At 61.6% G+C, this 15,621-nt stretch overlaps 1 protein-coding gene across 4 annotated transcripts; it reads left to right on the forward strand.

The window, feature by feature from the left end:
• The first annotated feature begins 194 nt into the window (after positions 1–194).
• On the forward strand, positions 195–15,013 carry LOXL3 (lysyl oxidase like 3). 4 transcript variants are annotated; one of them, XM_033059720.1, is made up of 16 exons: positions 195–280; positions 5,533–5,854; positions 6,135–6,298; positions 6,626–6,837; positions 7,196–7,249; positions 9,515–9,574; positions 9,836–10,061; positions 10,275–10,455; positions 10,698–10,852; positions 11,535–11,708; positions 12,245–12,407; positions 12,736–12,979; positions 13,443–13,558; positions 13,661–13,797; positions 14,152–14,263; positions 14,406–15,013. In XM_033059720.1, exons 2-16 carry the CDS (start codon positions 5,545–5,547, stop codon positions 14,477–14,479), a joined length of 2,382 nt encoding a protein of 793 aa, XP_032915611.1. In that variant the 5' UTR covers positions 195–280; positions 5,533–5,544; the 3' UTR covers positions 14,480–15,013. The 4 variants fall into 4 exon arrangements, with proteins under 4 accessions (XP_032915611.1, XP_032915610.1, XP_032915608.1 ...); XM_033059717.1 differs by lacking the exons at positions 7,196–7,249; positions 9,515–9,574 and having other exon boundaries at positions 196–280; XM_033059718.1 differs by lacking the exons at positions 7,196–7,249; positions 9,515–9,574; positions 11,535–11,708 and adding an exon at positions 11,858–12,013 and having other exon boundaries at positions 196–280.
• Positions 15,014–15,621: the final 608 nt, after the last annotated feature.

Genomic DNA, 15,621 nt, shown 5'->3' on the forward strand with positions numbered 1-15,621 from the left:
AGCGGAGCCCGGGCGGGGCGGGGGCTGGAGCCGGTCCCGTGGCGGGGCCGTGCGGGGCCGTGCGGGGCCGTGCCGGCGGCGGGGCCGGGGCCGCTCGGAGCGGGCCGGGGCTGCGGGGCGGCCCCGGACACGGACACGGACACGGGCACGGCGCGGGGCGGGCCGGGGCGGAGCGCGGCGGCACCGACCGAAATCGCTCGGCTCGGCACGGCAGGATACGATAGGGCACTGCACGGCTCGGCACGGCACGGCTTGGTTCGGCACGGCACTGCGGAACTCGGTACGGATCGGTTCGGTTCGGCACGGCACGGTTCGGCTCGGTTTGGCACGGCGCGTTACGGCTCGGTTCGGTTCGGGTGCGGGGTGGTGGGGGTGCCCCACCGTGTCCGTGCCGTGCCCGTGGGCCGTGTCCCGGGCTCTGTGACACAGCTCGGGTGTCCCACGGGAAGCGGAGCCGGTGGGTCCCGACCCGGCTGTACCGCTCCCCAAAGCGTGTGGGCTGCGGGGAGCGACTCAGGATTTCCGTGAAGAGCGGACTTGGTGTACTCATGGAAGAGAGAGGATGGATGCAGGGATGTGGGGCTGGCGGCGCTGGAAGGGAAGGGATGATTGTTCGCGGCTGGCTTTTCGCTTTCCCGGCTGCTCTCCGAGCCGGTCCCGTCTCCAGCAGGTCCAGGACGGCTGGCTCCGTGTTGCAGGTTCCCTGGGACAGCAGCCCCACCAGCAGCCCCACCAGCAGCCCCACCAGCAGCCCCACAGCCCCTCCGCCCTCCCCTCAGCCCGTGGGGATGGCTGATATTTGCGCATTCCTCCGAGGTCTTTCCCTCCTGCCGGCATCTGGTTCCTCCCAGGGCTGCCTGTCCCGAGCCCGGGAGAGCTCAGAGCAGAGCTGAGAGCCCTGCTGTGTCCTGGGGAGGCTGGGAATGGGGGTAGGAGCTGCACGGAGCTGTGCTGTGACCTGCTCTGGCTTAGGGGGTGACGGCAGGACGTGGGGACATCAGATAGCCCAAAGGGGATGGACCTGGAATTGTCAGGGGAAGGGGAAGTGCAGCCCCAGCCCCAGACAATGTTGTGTCCCTGCTGACACCCTGAGAGCCGGAGCGTCCCTTCTGTCCCTGTCCCTGCCTGGGATGGGGACACACAGTGGGTGGCACCCTCCCTTCGGGCAGCGAGGGGCAGCGAGCTCCCATCCGCGGGAGGTTGGAATTTTGGGAGTGACCAATCCTGCCAGGGAATTCCTATGGTGACCCTGGGCTGCTTCCTGGTGCTTCTGGGACCGGTTTGTGGAACTTGCAGCCCTTGGTGGTGCTCACCCCGGAGCTCTGAGCCGTGTCTGAGCAGCGTGGGGGTGTCGGGGCTCCCCTGCTTGGTGAGCTCCCAGCACTCCAGGACTGCAGGGAAGCTGGAAAAGCCGAGCAGGCCCGTGCAGGCGGCAGGATTGCGAAAGGGCCAGCGCTGGGCTGTGTGTGAGGGGGCCCTGGGGACAAGGGGAGGAGGGATGGAGCCCTGAAGCCATGGGACTCACCAGACCTTGTCCTGCCCCGACTGCTGGGGACGTGACCCTGTGCTCTCAGGGATGTCCTGGCATGGGACATCAACAGAGAGTGACTGTGTCACCCCTTAACCTTCTCAAGGAAGGATAAACAGAGCGAGCTTCCTCTCCCTTGTGCTGGCGGGTTTCCCAGGTCCTCGCTCTCTCTTGTGCTGCTCTGCTCTGAGTCCTCCCAGTTGTCAGTGCCTGGGATGCTCCATGTGGGTTTGTCCAAGGCTGTTGCTGTGTGAGCATGTCCCTGAGGAGCCTCTGTGGCCTGGCCCTTCCCTGCTGCTGTGGCTTGGGATGTCAGGGATGCCCCGTGCTGGTCAAATACACGGAGTTACCCACGGACCTGCCTCACCAGGAGCTGCCCCTTCCCGAGGTCTGGTGGCTGTTCACTGGGGTTTTGGTGAGGCACACTGATGTCCTGCTGAAGGACACATGTGATTTGAGCAGTCCTGGGCTCGGGGCACATCCACCAGCACAGCTCTGGAAGGGGCAGTCCCTGTGCAAGATGCAGGGCTGTGATGGGGACGGTGTCACCCACTGGGACAAGCAGAGCCAGTGGGCCAGCATTGGAGCAGTTTGAGCAGTGCCACGGCTCCTGCTGCTGCCCTGAAGGGTCCTCTCACCCATGCCAACCTCAGCAGCACAGGGCTGAGGCTGAGGACCGGAGGGAGCCCCAGGATTTTGACTCTGCAGTACTCTCACACACCCCACCAGCAGTGCCAGCTGCGCCGCAGGGCTGGGATGTGGCTCAGGGCCTCGTGCACACCCGGCTGGGACATTCCTGAGGTTTCCCAGGCAGTGGCAAGAACCTGGGCTGCTTCCCGGCTCCCACGCCCAGCTCTCGCTCCAGCCAGCCCGTCCTCCAGAGCCCTTTACCCTTGCAGGGGAGTTCTGCTGAGCATATGTGCCCAGGGCAGCACATCCAGGGTGACACAAGCACATCCAGAGTGGCACAAGCCCTGGTCCAAGAGGAGACTGTCCCTGGCTGGAGCTGACAGCAGGATGGTTGGGATGCTGGGGTGGGCTCCCCATCCAGAGGGCTGGAGCAAAGCCTGAGAGCAGAAGGAGCAGCAGGAGAGGAGCAAACGCACGGCTTGTGCCTCAGAGAACGGAAAAAGTGATGTGGACAATGAGAGCCCTGTTAGCCTGGCTGCCCAGGACACGGACACGGAGCGTGTTCGGAGAGGGAGGTGGTGCAGAGATGGGGAAAGAGCCGTGCTGTGCTGCAGGGAGCTCACATGGCAGCTGGCCTGGCTGGGCATGGAAAAGGCTTTGGCCCCACAGAGCTCGGCTGGGAATGTCACTGGGAAACTCTGAGGTGAGTGGTGGAGCTGAGGTGCCAGGGCAGAGGGGATGAGAGATGCTGGGGCAGAGCTGAAGCAGGACCCAGGAGCAGGGATTACAGACACTCAGGTCACGCTGCTTGGAGGGGAATCAATGATTTGCTGCACAAAGCCCACGCACTTTTCAGGTGTCCTCTGTGGTTTTTTCCTCAATGCACAGATTTAAATTTTCCTTGTAGCCAAGGATGTAGGCTGCATTATGCTGATTTACCATGTCCCTATTCCCATCTCTTGTTTCTCCCCATTTCTATCTGCAGTCTGTACCAGGAAGGTAAGTTTTTCCTCCTCCTGGCAGAGTTTTGCTTTGAAAAGCATGTGATCCTCACCAGAAAGCCCACGGAGTGGTGACTTCCCCGTGTAACCACATTTTAGTTCCAGCAGGTGACCAGCTTTAATCCACTTAGGAGAAGGTGCATTGATTTTGTTGAGTGCTAATTATTCATTAAAAGGTGGTGCAAGATGAATTGAATGCCTTCCAGTCTCAGCCTGTTAGATCAACACAGTTACTCCAATTAACAGGACCTGTGATCTCATAAAAGGCCATTGCTGCTTCCTGACACGGGCTATTTCTGCCAGACCATGGAGATTGGCATTAATTGTGCTGCTGTCCTTTAGGGCTGTGCTGACCCCGTTGTGAAACTGCCCAGTTCCACAGCAGAGCATCCTGCTGGCTCAGGAGTGCTGGGGAAGCTCCAATCCTTGTGCACTCCAGCTTTCCCTGAGGAAACACACCCCGAGGTGTGTTACAGTTAGCACTGAGGGGACCCACGCTGGTGTGCCAGGACAGCTCTGAGGGTTTACAGCCCTTCCTCTGGGCTGGGTGATGTCCCTTCAGCGATGCAAGGGTGGAATAAAAAGTTTTGTTACTGCTGTGAGATGGCAATTTCATCCCTTTGCTGCAGGGTGTGGAGGTGAGGATGGAGAATTTCCATTCCAAACCCAGAGATGCCCTTTCCTAAGCCACTGGCAGGGCTGGGGTGGCCCTTTGCAGTCACCCTCCCTTCCTGCTGGCTGGGTAAAAGGTTCAGCAGAGCGTTTCCCTGCTGGCTGCCCACAAACACACGTCCTGCTGAGCTCTGCTGTTCTCACAGTGCCAGAGCAGGCAGCTGAGGCACCAGGAGCCCAGAGCTGGCTCCCACCACCCCCAGGGCTCCCAGCTGCCTGAGCCATGTCCCCACCGGCTCTGTGATGTCCCCTGTGCCCAAGTTGTGATAGAGGAGGCAGGCAGCAGGGCTGGGCCCTGTGGAGGCTTGTGTTGGTGTTATGGGTGTGGAAAAAGGGCTGGCACTGGGCACCATCCTGATTCATCCCTGCCTCAGCCCAGGAGGCATTCTAAAGAGGCTGGATTGTGGGTCAGGTCCTCATCCTCTGGAAAAGTGAGCCAAGCAGGAATGGGGCTGATTCCTCCATGAAAACCCTGCCCTGGAGGCTGGTGGGGAGATGGAGCAGCTGTGGCACCCCTAGCTCTGCGTGGGGTTTGAATTTATTTCCCTTTCTTTGTGACCCTGCAGCTAAATACGGGGATTTTAAATCACCCCAGGAAAGCCAAAACTTGTTCTTTTTTATGTTTTCTAATGGCAAGCACAGTCTGTGTGAGTGCAGCAGGCAGGATCTGTGCTCAGGGGGGACTTGGGGAGACATCCTGCTGTGGGGATGCCTTGGGGGTGTTTTGGGGGAATGGAAGAGATGGTGACACCAGGCTGCAGTGGAGAGGGAGGTGAGCAAGTGGCCATGCTGGTGGTCGTGGGCCAGCATTGGTCAGAGCTTGGCAACACTGTGCAAAAATGCTGCTCCTGAGCTACAGGATCCATGGGAATAGCACACTGGGAAGGGAGGGAGGCTCACAGAGAAGGGTTTTCACTATTGTTTGCCGTGGGACTGGTGCAGGAATACCACATCTCCCTCAGGTATTCAGCGAGCCACAAATATTGTCGGAGGAATGGAGGAACGCGGCACGGAGGAATGTGAATGCTCCGGCTGCCTCGCGCGTCACGGAGGGCAGAGCGTGGGCTGGAATCCCCTCAGCCAGCAGCCATTCCCTGCTCCTGCTGGACTGAGCTCCTGGCCGGTCCAGCTGGGCTTTCCCTGTGCCCTGAGCCTGTTCCAGCTCCCTCAGCTCTGGCAGCTCATCCCCCTCCTTCCATTCAGTTCTCGGGGGGTGCACACCCCTGTGCCCATCTGCCCTCACTGCCCTTCAGATGTGACCAGACAGCGTGGTGGGGGCTCAGCAGGGGCTGTTTGCAGAGTGGGACAGGGGACAGGAGCACTGGGCAGGGGTGCAGAGGGTGTTGAGGGCACTCTGGGCAGGACAAGGCATGTGGCCATGCTGGTGCTGGGCAAGGGGTTTAACCAGCACAGGGGGTTTAACCAGCACAGGGGGTTAAACCAGCAGGGCTGCTGGATGGAGGTGCTGGTGTTCCACCAGTGGACCTTAAGTCTCACCAGGCATCTGACTCTGTCTGCCCCTACAGGACCCCACTGCCGTGGGAGGCTGTGGCTCGTGGGCATGGCCAGAGCTGCTGGTGCTGCTGGGCAGGAGGTTTAACCAGCACAGGGCTGGATGGTGATGCTGGATGGGGATGCTGGATGGGAATGCAGGTGTTCCACCACAACCCCAGCACACCCTGACCTTTTCTGTCCCTACAGGGCCCCACTGCCATGGGAGGCTGTGGCTCGTGGGCATGGCCAGAGCTGCTGGTGCTGCTGGGCAGTGCGTGGCTGTGGGTGGGCAGTGCCCAGCCCACCCCCTCCAGCCCCACACACGCCCCCGGGCCCCAGCTGCGGTTCCGCCTGGCCGGGTACCCCCGCAAGCACAACGAGGGCCGCGTCGAGGTCTTCTACAACGACGAGTGGGGCACCATCTGTGATGATGATTTCACGCTGGGCAACGCTCACGTGCTGTGCCGGCACCTCGGCTTCGTGGCTGCCACCGGCTGGGCCCACAGCGCCAAGTACGGCAAAGGAGTCGGTAAGAGAGGGGTGGTGGGTGCAGCATCCCCCTGGTACAGCCCCCCAAACTGCCTGGGGTGGGGTAATGCCTGGCAATGGTTGTGTGCTCGTGTGGGAGCTTTCTGTCTGTCAGAGCAGCCCCTTGGGGAGGTGGGGACTGTCCACCTGCAGATCACCCACCCAGAGCTTTACTCATGGCATTTCACTGGCTCAGTTTTGTGTGAGCTGCGTGGTCCCTGGCCATGCTCTGTGGGCACCTTCCCAGTTCCCAGGGCTCACCCCTAGGCTGTGTGTGGCAGGGCGGATCTGGCTGGACAATGTGAACTGTGCTGGAAGCGAGAAGAGCATCGGGGACTGCAAACACCGGGGCTGGGGGAACAGCGACTGCAGCCACGAGGAAGATGCAGGTGTTGTCTGCAAGGATGAACGCATTCCAGGCTTCAAGGACTCCAACGTCATCGAGGTGAGGAAGCTGCTGGCCAGAGTGGGCAGCTGGTGATGTTCAGGATGCCACAGGGTGTGGGAGCTCTCCCTAGGGGTGCAGGCAAGCAGCACTGGCTTTCCTGGTTGTGCTCCCTGGAGATGCACAAGGGGAAAAGAGGCACTGAGTTCTCTGGATGAGGTTCAATCCTTGGCTGCCCAGAGCCATCAGATGTGGCCAGCAGGAACACAGGACTAGCTGTCCCTGTTCCCCACCTGTGACTGGGCACCCCTCTCCTGCATCCTTGGCGATTCCCTGGGAGCGGGCTGGGGTGATTGGATGTGATGTGAGCCGGGCTGATCCCCGCAGACCGAGCAGAGCCACGTGGAGGAGGTGCGGCTGCGGCCGGTGGTGTCCGGGGGGCGGCGGCAGCTGCCGGTGACAGAGGGCATCGTGGAGGTGCGCTACAAGGACAGCTGGGCACAGATCTGCGACCAGGGCTGGCACAGCCACAACAGCCGCGTCGTCTGCGGCATGATGGGCTTCCCGGCAGAGAAGAAAGTCAACAGGAACTTCTACAAGTGAGTAAAGGGTGGGGTGTCCAAGCAGAGCCAGGGGTGTGGGGTGGTGCTGGGGGAACAGCAGAGGTTGTGCTGTGGGGTGTTGTGACTCCTAAAATCCCTCCCACCCTGCTGCTCGCAAATCCAAGCCCCAGCTGGCCATCTGGACTCTTGATAGCCATGGCACCACCCACACTACAGCAAAGGCCACTCCAAGGGGAGCACTTTTGCTCCCTGGCAGTGGTGTCCCCATCCCAAGGGGAGGCTTGCAGCCATCAGGGGATGCTCCAGCCACACCACGGCTTGAGCAAGGGGCGTGGACACGCCGTGCCTGGCGCTGTGTGTGCCCTGAGCAGGCAGCTCTGGTGTCGCTCTGCAGGCGGCTGAAGCGAGCAGCCAGGATGAAGGGCCACAGCCCGGGGCTGGGCAGCAGGTAAGGGGCCAGGGAGCCCCATCTGCTGAGCTGGGCAGAGCTGGGCTGTCCGGCCCCACCAGTCTCTGCCGTCAGAATGGATCCAGGCACGAACGGATCTGGACGGAGCAGACTGAAGGCTTGGGTTGTGCTGGCCCAGTAGGACAAACCCCACCCCAGGGGACCTGCCTGTGCATGCTGGGGTCCCCCATTCCCCATGAGAGATGATCTCCCTCCCAGGCTGATCATGCTCCAGGCAGAGCAGCCCTGTCCTGCACACTCCCCTCCTGGGAGGGGAGCAGGAGGCCTTGGAGCAGAGCCGTCTCTCCTGGTGGATGGGGAGGAAGGGCTGTGGAAATGGGCTGTTTTCTGCAGAAAGCAGCAGTGGGGATGCTGGAAAGGCTGTGCACCCCTCCATTCCCTGCAGAATGGGCTGGTGTGGACACCATGCTCAGCAATTTTGATGGGCACAGTGTGGCAGGTCCTGCCCCGAGTGCCACATCTGCTTGGGGTCTCTTGCATCCTCTGCCCACTCACTCTTGCTGCCTTTCTGCCAGGCCCAGGCGATGGTCTGGCTGCCTTTTCTCTCCATCCCTGAATCCTGCTGCTGGATTTGTTGGTGGATACAGTGAGTCAGAGCCCATCCACTCTGAGCTTTTCCGTGAGACCTCTGCCACGATGCTCTGCCCCAGTCCCACCACCTTCCCTGGTTCCCTACACCCACTGTGAGCTCTTCACTGTGGCACTCCCAGGTCTATGTCCCCAGCAGTCATCCTTGCCAGCTCCTACAGCTGCTGATGGGAATTCAGGCAGGGTCATCCCATGGATTTCCTCAACCCCCCACCTGAAGGTCCTGTTTGCTCCAATGTGCTGTTTCCTGGCTGGTTTGGTGCTGACTGCCCTTTTCCCAGTGAGCAGGTCCTTCCCCTACATCACTGGGGGAAATGTTTTGTGTCTCCATGAGGCTGCAGTCCTGTCCCTCTGCCCTGAGCAGGAACTGGGTCCTGAGAGCCACGTTGTTTTGTAGGGGCTGATCAATCTTGGGCTGCACAGCCACTGTCTTATGAAGGCACAGGCTAATCCAGGCTGGAAGGGACCTCTGGAAGTCCTGGTCCAGCTCCCTGTGTGAAGCAGAGCCAGCTGTGGGTTAAACCCAGGATTTCATCCAGCTGGCTTTTGAAACTTTCCATGGATAGAAATTCTGCAGCCCTGTGGTTTCTGCTCCAGTATGGAACAGCCCTCATGGGCAAAAGGTTTTCCTTACCCTGAGCCTGAACCTTTTGTTGTCAGTCATGCTTCTTTTCTCTTGTGCTCTTCCCTCCCTGATAGAAGAGCCAGGATCCTCACAGCTCCCACTCAGCCCACACTCCCCATTTCCTCCTGCCTTGCTGCTCTCCCTGGGGCTCACACCACATTCATGACATCTTCTTGTCCTGGGGACCCAGATCTAGGTGCAGGATCCAGAAGTGTTTTCCTGAGTGTGAATAGGATTTGATGCCCTCTGGCTGTCTGAATGCCAGCCCTGTGCTGTGTCCTCACTGGGCTGTGCAGGCTGACACCAACCTGTGGGGACAGTGGCCAGGCTTGGTTCTGCCTGGTCCCTGGGGCTGTCAGTCCCCTCCTTTGGGCCACTGTGGTCTTCCCTCCTTGTGGGCTCTGGTGTTTTGGCTCTGCTCAGCATCTTCCTCCTTGAGGGAAGCCAGCATTTGAGGATGTTGGGATTGCACCTACACCTTGTGTGTGCTGTGCCTCAGGCAGCTTCCCCTCTTTGCTCAGCCTGTGCCAGGGCTGCTTCCCTCGCTGGCAGCAGGTCCTTGCCAGCCTGCAGCAAGTTCCACCGTGCTCCATGGCCGCAGGGAAAGTACCCTGGGGCTGCCTGTGCTGCTTGCTTGGTGCTGCTTGCTGGGTGTCCTGCACCTTGAGGTATCTGGATGAGGACACACCTCACCCACACCTGACCGATCAAATGGTGGCTGCTGGTGTTTGATCTTTTGCCCTGTGACAAGGCAGAGCAGGATGTGGCTGCATCCAGCAGTTTCCTGGTGGGATGCATGCATGCAGGAAGCTGCATCATTGCTGCAGAGTGTGGCTGTGTCACGCTGCTGGCAGCAGATGATGCTGTTGCACCCCTGTGTGACACAAAGGGGATGCACATGAGTCTTCCTGGGGGCAAGGTGCCCAGTTCAGCCTCCAGTGAAGCCAGGCTGTGCTCGTTGTGTCACTGCTGCGGGCAGAGGTGACAGCCTGAGGCCCTGGGCTTCACGATGGTTGTTTTCTATTTTCCAGGCTGGCCTCCAAATCTCAGCCTAAACAAAAGCGCAGGGAGGACATAGGGCTCAAGAAGAGGTAAATGGCTCCAGTGGAGAGCCAGAGACAGGAGCCTCGTGCAGTCCCACCAGATCTGTGCGTGTCCCCACGTGTCCCTGTGCTGCTGGGGGTGTGGGACAGGCAGTTGGCAAGGGGTGGGTGCCTGGCAGGCACCGTGTGTCACCCTGGGGACACGGCAAGGGGCACAGACAGCACATGCAGCTGCAGGCAGAGTGGCTGGTGACACCTCCACTGCCACTGGCCATGCTGGCCGTGGCTCAGGGCTCCTTTCCCCCACAGGCTCTTCACAGAGCGGCAGCAGCTCAACTACCGCCTGCACTCGGTGTCCTGCACGGGGACAGAGGTGCACCTGTCCATGTGCTCCTTCGAGTTCTACCGGGGCAACTCCTCAGCAGCCTGTGGCTCCGGCATGCCCGCCGTGGTCAGCTGCGTGCCCGGGCCCCTCTTTGCCACTGGCAATGCCCACAAGAAGAAGCAGCGCCAGCAGCAGCAGCAGCAGGGCCAGGTGAGCCCAGATGAGTCCTGTGGTGGCCCAGAGCTGGACAGTGCCCCACAGCCAGGCTCTGTCCCCAGGGTTGTGTGGGTGTACGGGTTACTGGGTGACCAGCTCCGGAGCAGGAGGTGGGGACGATGTCGTGTCCCTGCACATCCCCGGAGTCGTGGCCAGCGCTGTGTTGTGCCATTCCACACTGTCCCACACCTGTCCCTGCTCCCACAGCCCCGGATCCGGCTGAAGGGCGGTGCCAGGGTCGGCGAGGGCCGCGTTGAGGTGCTCAAGAGCAGCGAGTGGGGCACGATCTGTGACGACCACTGGAACCTGCAGTCGGCCAGCGTGGTGTGCCGCGAGCTGGGCTTTGGCAGCGCCAAGGAGGCTCTCACTGGGGCACGCATGGGGCAAGGTGAGGCTGCAGGGCACAGCGGGCAAGGCATCCCCTCCTGGAGCTGTGGAGGAGGCTTTTATCCATTGGGGTGTCCTGTGTGCTGGATGCACATGGAGCATCACAGGATCACAGCCACTCAACCACACTGTGAAGGCTGGAGTGTCCAACTCCCTCAGACCTGCCAAAAACAGAGGGCAGCCTTGGGGACGGGGTGGCCATCCATGTGTCACAGGGCCCTGATTTCTGCTGTCCTCTGTCAGGGACGGGCCCCATCCACCTGAACGAGGTGCAGTGCCGGGGCACCGAGAAATCCCTGTGGAACTGCCCCTTCAGGAACATCACACAGGAGGACTGCAAGCACTCGGAGGACGCGGCCGTTCGCTGCAACATCCCCTACATGGGCTACGAGAACCTGGTGCGCACCCCAGGGTCTGCGTGGGGCTCAGAGTGGGGGGTTGGGAAAGGCCCACAGATCCATGGGGTCCATCTCTCCTCCTCTGCATCCCACACATTCCTCCCTGCCCTGGGAGCTCAGGGATTTTGTGGGTGGGAGCCCCTGTGAGGAGGGGGGTGGAGGGGAGGCTGTGGGGGCTCTGTGGGTGCTGCTCTGTGAAGGGAAGTGTGGGGCAGCTGCTCCCTGCTGCTTTTCTTGCTGCCAGCCTGTGTCCACTCCCCTGCAGAAACACCAGGAAAAAAAAATCACTGTGGGCCAATCAAGGGAGATTTTTTTTTTTGCCAATGATGAAACAAGCAAACGGAGCCACTTGTTCCTGTTTGCCCTGGCCCATCGTTTCATCCATTTTGAGCTTTTTTAATGGCCATTAACTCTTTCCCACCTGTCATTTCTGAAATGATGCCATTTCAAAATGAACTGTTGTCCCCACGCTGGTGAGACAATTCCCAAACTCACAAGCGATTTGTTGTCCCCAAATCCACTGGTTTGGGCAAGTTCCCTGCCAACTAAAGCTGTGCTTGGCTCTGCTCAATTCCTGGCTTCCCCATCCCTGCAGCACAGGACAGAGGCTGGGGACAATCCTGCTGTCCAGGGGGAGCATCCCCTGTGATGGTGATGATGCTGCCACTGCCTTTCTCTGCAGATTCGGCTGAGCGGGGGCCGGAGCCGCTTCGAGGGGCGGGTCGAGGTGGCGGTGGGGGCTGGCGACGGGGACCAGCCCCGCTGGGGTCTGGTGTGCGGCGAAGGCTGGGGTACGCTCGAGGCCATGGTGGCCTGTCGCCAGCTGGGTCTGGGATTCGCTAACCACGGCTTACAAGTAGGTGCCAGCACCAGCTTGGCCAGGGCAGCAGCAGCCACCACCACCGCTCACAGGGCTGGGGGGACGAGGGATGGATGGGGATGGCAGTGGGGCAGGAGGTGACACAGCGTGGGATGGCCGCTCACGGCGCCAGGGCTTCCCCGCAGATCCGCCTGGCTGGCGGGAGGACGGAGTTTGAGGGCCGCGTGGAGGTGAAGCGAGGCAGTAAGTGGGGCACGGTCTGCAGCGATGGCTGGACCACCAAGGAGGCCATGGTGGCCTGTCGTCAGCTCGGCCTGGGCTACTCCCTGCATGCCGTGACGGTAGGTGACAGCGGGGAGGGCACCGGTGATGCCCTGGTGAGCACAGGCACCATGGGGCTCCATGGGGACAGGTGGGGTCAGAGGGACACTCCACTCACAGGACAGGACCCATGTGGGCAGCTAGGGGCCTGGGCAGCTGTGGTGGGGGGCTTGGCTGCAGCCTGGGTACAAGTGATCCTGGGCAGTCCAGCCACCAGCGCTGCCACCCACCCTGCCTCACTCCCTCCTCAGGAGACGTGGTACTGGGATGCCAGCAACGTGACAGAGATGGTCATGAGCGGGGTGAAGTGTGCTGGCCACGAGATGTCCCTGAGCCACTGCCAGCACCATGGTGCCAGCCTGAGCTGCAGGAACACGGGCACGCGCTTTGCTGCGGGCGTCATCTGCTCCGAGAGTGAGCGGCCACGGGGGCTGCGGGCAATGGGGGCTGCAGGGAGGGGGTCTGTGGGTGGGGGCTCTGCAGGGAAGGGGTCTGTGGGCTGCAGGATCTGTGGGCAGTGGGGTCTGTGGGCAATGGGCTCTGCAGACAACAGCGCTGTGTGGCCAGGGGCTGTGGTCAGTGGGGTTTGCAGATGGAGATCAGCAATGCCCAGCCAATGGAGAGGACACAATTCCCCTCTGGCTGGCTCAGCCCTGCCAGCCCTGGGCACTGCCCCATCCCCTCCACTCGCCCTATCTCTGCTGAGAGCAGGGCCTGTCCCTGAGCAGCCGCCTGTCCCCAGCTGCCTCTGACCTGCTGCTGCACGCACCGCTGGTGCAGGAGACGGCGTACATCGAGGACCGGCCGCTGCACATGCTGTACTGCGCCGCCGAGGAAAACTGCCTGGCCAGCTCGGCCCGCCTGGCCAACTGGCCCTACGGACACCGCCGCCTGCTCCGCTTCTCCTCCCAGATCCACAACCGCGGCCGCGCCGACTTCCGCCCCAAGGCCGGCCGCCACTCCTGGGTCTGGCACGAGTGCCACCGGTGCGTGTGGGCAGGGGACAGATGGGGCTGAGGGTCAGGGTGGGGAGAGGGTGGTGGTGCTGCAGTGGGTTGGGTGAGAGCAGCACTGGGTATGGCTGATGCTGAAAGAGAGTGACACTGAGTGAGGGTGACACTGGATGAGGGGGACACTGGGGAAGGGTGACACTGGGTAGCCCCAGTCTTCTGCCCAGGGTCCAGTTGGTTTGGCTTAGGGCTGTTCATGAATGAGCAGTGTTGGGGCTGGGGTCTCCAAGAGGGCAGGGATGTGCCCTGCAGCTGAGCCCTCTATTTATCTGAGCCAGCTGGGGCTGGGGACAGCTGTGTCCCCTTCCAGGGCAGGACACAGCTCTGCCCAACCTCACAGTGCTGCCACCTCAGAGCAGGGGCTGTGGGGACATTCCTGGTGGCAGGGGGCTGATGCAGGGCAGGCTGGTCTGCAGCAGATGCTGGCTCCCTCCCACAGGCACTACCACAGCATGGACATCTTCACCCACTACGACATCCTGACCCCCAATGGCACCAAGGTGGCCGAGGGACACAAGGCCAGCTTCTGCCTGGAGGACACTGAGTGCGAGGAAGGTGGGTGACATGGGGCCCTGCAGCACTGTCCCTGCCTGTGTCCCCATCATGGGGCCAGCTGGAGTCTCAGCAGGGACAAACTGTGTCTCCTCCTGCCTGCAGATGTGGCCAAAAGGTACGAGTGTGCCAACTTTGGGGAGCAGGGCATCACCGTGGGCTGCTGGGACCTGTACCGGCACGACATCGACTGCCAGTGGATTGACATCACTGATGTCAAGCCAGGCAACTACATCCTGCAGGTGCACCTGACCCTCCCCAGCCCCTCCTGCCACCCTCCTCTGTCCCTGCACCTCAGCCCTCCACACGCTTCAGCCACCCATCCCTGTCTCCCACTGGAGCTCAGTGGGGCTGGTGGGTGTGCTGGCATAGGGCAGTGCCTGTCCTTGTGCCCACAGATGTGCAGGGCTGCTCAGACATGCTGCCACATGGGTTTTCCAACTCTGAGCAGCACTGCACATGGGCACATGGTGCTCAGAGACAGACCACCCCACCACATCAGCTGGAGCTCTCCAGCACACCCACCATACCCAGCACAGCTGGGGAGACCCACCCTGTGCAGCTGGGGCAGGGATCTCACTGTCAGTGCCCCACAGGTCGTGATCAACCCCAACTTTGAGGTGGCAGAGAGTGACTTCACCAACAATGCCATGAAATGCAACTGCAAGTACGACGGGCACCGCATCTGGGTGCACAGCTGCCACATCGGTAACAGCCTGGGGCACAGCGCAGGGCTGAGGGTGGAGGGCAGTGACAGGGCTGCAGGAAGCCAGGAGGATGAGGATGGTGGTGCTGGCAGGGCAGGGAATGCACTGCACCAGAGTTCACAGCCCCTGCCCTCTGCCCGCAGGAGATGCGCTCAGCGAGGAGGCCAACAAGCGGTTTGAGCAGTACCCAGGTCAGCTCAACAACCAGATTTCATAGGGCCCCAGGCCTGGGGAGACAGGCATCTCCCTCCCTCACCCCATATGGGTGGGAGGAAGCTGCTGGGAGACTGGCAGGGAGGCCTGATGCCCAGTGCTGCTGCCACTGTGTCCTGCCGGGGACTGCCCAGGACTCGCCACCGGCCGCCCTTCCCCACCTCAGGGGAAGCTGGTGCTGGAGGCACCGACACCTGCACCTCCCAGCCTGGGGCTGCCACCCCAACCACTGGCCAGAAGATGGTGGCCACATCCCCTTGGGCTGTGGCACACGGGTACGGTCTGGGAGGTTCTGCACCCCTCACCACTCCATTTCTCCCATTCCAGCTGCACCCCAACTCCCACTCCCCTCTTCAGCCCTGGTTCCCTCACCCCCTCAGCTGGCCCCAGGGCCCACCACCCACACAGGGCCCCAGGAGCCGCTGGTCCCCCAGGGATGGTGCAGGTGTCTCTGCCCACAGCGCTGCCCAGGGGTGGCTCCTACCCCATCTCTCAGTTGTAATTTTATTTCCTCTATAAAGTTGTAAGTTCTATTTCCTGATGGCTGCTGGCACGTCTCTGGGTTGGGATGAGGAGCCTGCCAGGAGCAGGTGGCACGGTGTGGGAGCATCCCCTGGTCCCAAACCAGCCCCCAGCACCCTCCTCAGCCAGGGCTGGTCCTCTGGGAGAAGCCCAGGTGGGTGAGGAAGGAACCAGCACGAGCCTCACAGCACCGTGTCAGAGGGAACTGAGGAGCAGGGATGTGGTGAAGAGCTGGTTCCTCCTCACCAGATCCAGGGCAAATATTATCGAGCAGAAATCCCATCCTGGGGCTGTGACCCTGAGGTCTCACACACTGCCTCGACTTGTGTGGGAGCAGAGCCCGGCCGGGCCTGGGGCCGAGACACTGGGCAGGAACACTCAGCTGTGACCCGAGGGAGGCACAGCCCAGCTCTCAGCCCGGTGCTCTGACCCCACCAGCCCCTTCCCCATTGCGGGGACCCCAGCCCGGGAGGAGGAGGAGGAGGAGGGGGAAGGCCTTGGCTGGCTGCTGGAACGCGCTGCGGTCAGCGCAGCCGGAGCAGCTATGCCAGACACGCCGCGATTTCCCCCGAGCCGGCGGCGCTGGCCGGGGCTGCGAATTCCTCCGGCGAGGCCGGGGCTGCT

This window comes from Catharus ustulatus, chromosome 5 (assembly GCF_009819885.2).
Source record: "Catharus ustulatus isolate bCatUst1 chromosome 5, bCatUst1.pri.v2, whole genome shotgun sequence".
Classification (NCBI taxonomy): domain Eukaryota; kingdom Metazoa; phylum Chordata; class Aves; order Passeriformes; family Turdidae; genus Catharus; species Catharus ustulatus.